This window comes from Borostomias antarcticus, assembly GCF_949987555.1.
Source record: "Borostomias antarcticus genome assembly, chromosome: 6".
Classification (NCBI taxonomy): Eukaryota; Metazoa; Chordata; class Actinopteri; order Stomiiformes; family Stomiidae; genus Borostomias; species Borostomias antarcticus.
Genome location: NC_140239.1, coordinates 1,617,786 through 1,622,785, shown reverse-complemented (window position 1 = coordinate 1,622,785; position 5,000 = coordinate 1,617,786). Strand labels below are relative to the sequence as shown.

The following is a 5,000-nucleotide window of genomic DNA, read 5'->3' as shown; positions in this document are numbered from 1 at the left end:
AGGAGCTGAGGGGCCCGTAGGGACGGTCTCGGTGCTCAACTACCCCTGGGACACAAGCATTCATCTGGATTTTGATTGATTGATTTGATTGATTGATTTTAGTTGACCTTTATTTGACCAGGTTAGTCTCATTGAGATTGGAAATCTCTTTTACAAGAGAGACCTGGCCAAGAAAGCAGCATAAAGTTACAGACAACATTTCAACATGAATATAATACAAACACAAAGATATCTACACTTACAGTAATAGAAAGGACAACCACATTACACATTAAATCAGCAGGGTTATATAGAAGTATTTCCTATTATGGATCAAAACATTTGCAGACCATTTCATTTTCCTCCATACTTTCTGACCCTGGTTTTAAAGACTCTTAGACGGACTCGCTCCTGCAGACTCAGAGAACACTGGAGGTCATTCCAGGTCAAAGGGGCGGTCACCTGGACAGCTGTCCTGACCAACTCTGTCCTTGTCCTAGGTACAACCGGCAGGAGGCAGTTTTGAGAACGTAGCTGGTAAGAACTTGTTTCCTGCAAGTTACTGTACCAGTAACCAGTAACCAATAACCAATAACCAGTAACCAGTAACCTGTAACCAGTAACCAGAAACCAGTAACCAGTAACCAGTAACCTGTAACCAGTAACCAGTAACCAGTAACCAGTAACCTGTAACCTGTAACCAGTAACCAGTAATCAATAACCAGTAACCAATAACCAATAACCAATAACCAATAACCAGTAACCAGTAACCAATAACCAATAACCAGTAACCAATAACCAATAACCAATAACCAGTAACCAGTAACCAATAACCAATAACCAGTAACCAGTAACCAGTAACCAATAACCAGTAACCAATAACCAATAACCAGTAACCAGTAACCAATAACCAGTAACCAATAACCAATAACCAATAACCAGTAACCAGTAACCAGTAACCAGTAACCAGTAACCAATAACCAGTAATCAGTAACCAGTAACCAATAACCAGTAACCAATAACCAGTAACCAGTAACCAGTAACCAATAACCAGTAACCAGTAACCAGTAACCAATAACCAGTAACCAGTAACCAGTAACCAGTAACCAGTAACCAGTAACCAGTAACCAGTCAACGGCTCCATCAACGCGTCCAGGTCAGTACATGCACAACAGCTGTGCTCTGAGTTAATCCTCAATTCACTGCTTTCCCCACAGAATGTGATCTTCATCACCGTGGGCAACATGACACAAATACACATGAAACACTCCGACACTGACGTTCAAGCACGTTGAAATCACCACTAATAATTCCCGCGCTGCGCATTGAAATGTCTTCCTTCCACACACACACACACACACACACACACACACACACACACACACACACACACACACGCACACACACACACACACACTTCCTGTCCAGAAGGCGTCTCAGCCTAAGATGGCTTTGTGCGCACGTCGTGCACGTTTCCTCCGGGTGTGAGGGTGGCTGATATACGCTGCCAGGGGCGGAGCTTACCTTGGCCCTGGGGGAGGGGCTTGGTGATGTTGTAGACGAGCTTCTCGCTGGGCGTCTCTGAGTCCTGGAAGGACAGAGCGGCCGGGGTTATCGGGGTCACGCGGTCCTCCAGCGCCTGGAGACACGGGGGAGAGAGGTGAGGAGACACACACACACACACACACATATATACACACACACACACACGCACATACGCACACACACACTCATATATACACACACACACACACGCACATACGCACACACACACACACACACACACATATGCACACACACACACACGCACACACACACACACACGCACACACGCGCACACACACACACATACACGCGCACACGCACACACGCATGCACACACACAGTTTCATTCAAGCAGTGTTGCCCACACAAAACATCCACAATGGGGTGTAGATTTTATACACACCCAGTACACACACACCCACACACACACACACACATACATACACACACACACACACACACACACACAGTTTCATTCAAGCAGTGTTGCCCACACAAAACATCCACAACGGGGTGTAGATTTTATCCACACCCAGTACACACACACACACACACACACACACAGTAGCGCATACACGCACATACACACACCCGCATACATGCACACACACGCGCGGACATGAAGCCATAACATCCAACACTGATTTAAACGCCACAGTGCTGCTATCTGACAGATAGACATCAGCTCACCAAGAGACTGGATATGTGAGCACAAGGAATTCACACACACACACACACACACACACACACACACACACACACACACACACACACACACACACACACACACACACACACCCTGCATACAACAGCCACAAACCGAACTCCATGACCCAGATCTACAGCAGAGCACGATAGCGTTCGTTTGTTTCTGCTTTTTGTCCCTTACCGTTATCTGTAGGTCACAGTTGGGCGCCAGCTGAGGGAACCCCGGGGTCAGGGGCATGACCCCGATGGTGAAGGTCTGGGCGTCGCTCAGCGTGTCCGGCAACCCCTCATTGGACACCTGGAAGGGGGGGGGGGCGTGGACATTTTGACGTCAAACATCGACGACATCACCTGGGACATTCTCTTCAGGATAGCGACGTCGCCAAGTGGTCGTCACGGCGATGAAGAACGCCGAAACCAAAGAACATCGTCGCTCCGAACCGAATCCGCCGCTCGCCATGGGTTAGTGTGACATCATGTGGCGTTCTAGACCAGGGGGTCCCAACCTTCCTTCCCCAGAGACCCCCGAACTTACACTTGATGGATTTTGCGCCCCCCCCCCCAAAAATCTCTGCGAACGTCCAGTCTGTGTGTGTTTCTATGTGAATTCCATCAGGTGTAAGTTAGGGGACAATGAAGCGCTTCGCCAGTGTAGCAGTAATATTAATGTTAATAATACATTAATGACATGATTCATAGTCTCAAATTAATTTGTTGAGTTTATATGGTATTGTAGTTTATATGGTATTGTAGTTTATATGGTATTGTAGTTTATATGTTATTATAGTGGCGTAAATACAAGGCTTTTTGGCCCTTCATCACATATAATCATGTATTCAGTTAAATTTGCTGTGTGACATGTCAATAACATGATTCTTTATCTAGCTAATATTATTAAGGCCTCAAATTGTCTGGGGCCTGGCGCCCCCCCCCCTGCGATTGTTGGCGCCCCCCTACGGGGCGCCCGGACCCCAGGTTGGGAAACCCTGTTGTAGACAACAGATTACCGCCATTGTTTGGTGCGAGTCATATGAATTGAGAGAATATGAGGTGTGTGTCTCTTCTGCACATTCCCAAAGGCTTCTTGGCTGCTATTAAATGAATATTAAATAAATGCACTGGTACGGTGTGTCATGGCTGCAACATTGCCAAATTCACTTGGCAAGATGTGTAGCTTCTAAAGCAATTTTAGCTGTAAATCAATAGTTTTGACAAGCCCCCGTTTGATGCGTAGACAGACATCGCAATAAATCAGCCAATAAAACAAATATCTCCTTTGACGCGCAACCGAGGAGGCCGCCGTAATCTCATGATGTCTAAACCCTCGGTATAATTCACTCACAAATACCTCCATAATACCTAGGAGAGATTTAGCTTCTGACAGATTACACCGTTATGGCACCTTCTGGAACACCATTTGAATTCCACACAAGCTAATAAAAAACGCGTTCATCTCAGTGAGCGAGACAGAAGGCCGAGGCGGCGTGTTAAACTGGCCGGCAGCCGAGCGGTCCTGCTCAGGGCTGAGCGGTCCTGCGGCAGGGACCATGACCTCCGTGGTGGGAGTGATATCAGGGACCATGACCTCCGGGATGGGAGTGATATCAGGGACCATGACCTCCGTGATGGGAGTGATACCAGGGACCACGACCTCCGGGATGGGAGTGATACCAGGGACCACGACCTCCGTGGTGGGAGTGATACCAGGGACCACGACCTCCGTGATGGGAGTGATACCAGGGACCACGACCTCCGTCGTGGGCGGGAAGCCGGGCGAGCGAGAGAGGGGGGGGGGCAGGAGGAGGCGAGCGGTCGCCGTGGCACTCACCTGGAACTGGAAGGCGTCGGCGTGCGCCCCGGCGCCGAAGTGGCGGTACCACACTGCGCCCTCGTTCACGTCCTGCTGGGTGAAGGAGCGGGTCGGCGTGGAGCTCCGGTCGTCGGGCGAGGGGTGCCAGCCCTCCACGGGTCCGTCAGCGGGCAGGGGGACCAGAACCACCTCACCTGAGGGTCAGCAGGGGGGAGAGAGAGAGGAGAGAGAGGATAGAGGGAGGAAGAGAAGGGAGAGAGAGAGGGAGAGAGAGAGAGGAAGCGAGGGTAGAGGGAGAGAGAGAGGGTAGAGAGAGGAAGAGAGGGTAGAGGGAGAGAGAGAGAGAGGGTAGAGAGAGGGAGAGTGAGATGGTAGAGAGAGGAAGAGAGGGTAGAGAGAGAGAGAGAGAGAGGGTAGAGAGAGAGAGAGGGTAGAGAGAGAGAGGGTAGAGGGAGAGAGAGAGAGAGGGTAGAGGGAGAGAGAGAGAGAGAGGGTAGAGGGAGAGAGAGAGAGGGTAGAGAGAGGAAGAGAGGGTAGAGAGAGGGAGAGAGGGTAGAGAGAGAGAGAGAGAGGGTAGAGGGAGAGAGACAGAGGGGGAGAGAGAGGAAGAGAGGGTAGAGGGAGAGAGAGAGAGAGGGTAGAGAGAGAGAGAGAGAGAGAGAGGGTAGAGAGAGGGAGAGAGTAGAGAGAGGAAGAGATGGTAGAGGGAGAGAGAGAGAGAGAGGGTAGAGAGAGATAGAGGGTAGAGAGAGAGAGAGTGAGATGGAAGAGAGAGAGAGAGGGTAGAGGGAGAGAGAGGAAGAGAGGGTAGAGAGAGGAAGAGAGGGTAGAGAGAGGAAGAGAGGGTAGAGAGAGAGAGAGGAAGAGAGGGTAGAGGGAGAGAGAGAGAGAGGGTAGAGAGAGAGAGAGAGAGAGAGAGGGTAGAGAGGAAGAGAGGGTAGAGGGAGAGAGAGAGAGA

General features: G+C 49.9%; 1 protein-coding gene across 1 annotated transcript in view; it reads right to left on the bottom strand.

The window, feature by feature from the left end:
• fras1 (Fraser extracellular matrix complex subunit 1) overlaps positions 1 to 5,000 on the bottom strand; it is a gene marked incomplete at both ends in the record, with an annotated part of 162,135 nt that overhangs the window by 40,829 nt on the left and 116,306 nt on the right. The window contains 4 exons of the mRNA XM_084439588.1: positions 1 to 45; positions 1,504 to 1,618; positions 2,414 to 2,530; positions 4,061 to 4,236. The exon at positions 1 to 45 is cut by the window's left edge and continues 93 nt beyond it. Of these exons, the coding sequence (XP_084295714.1) occupies positions 1 to 45; positions 1,504 to 1,618; positions 2,414 to 2,530; positions 4,061 to 4,236 (453 nt within the window). The remainder of the gene's footprint in view (positions 46 to 1,503; positions 1,619 to 2,413; positions 2,531 to 4,060; positions 4,237 to 5,000) is intronic.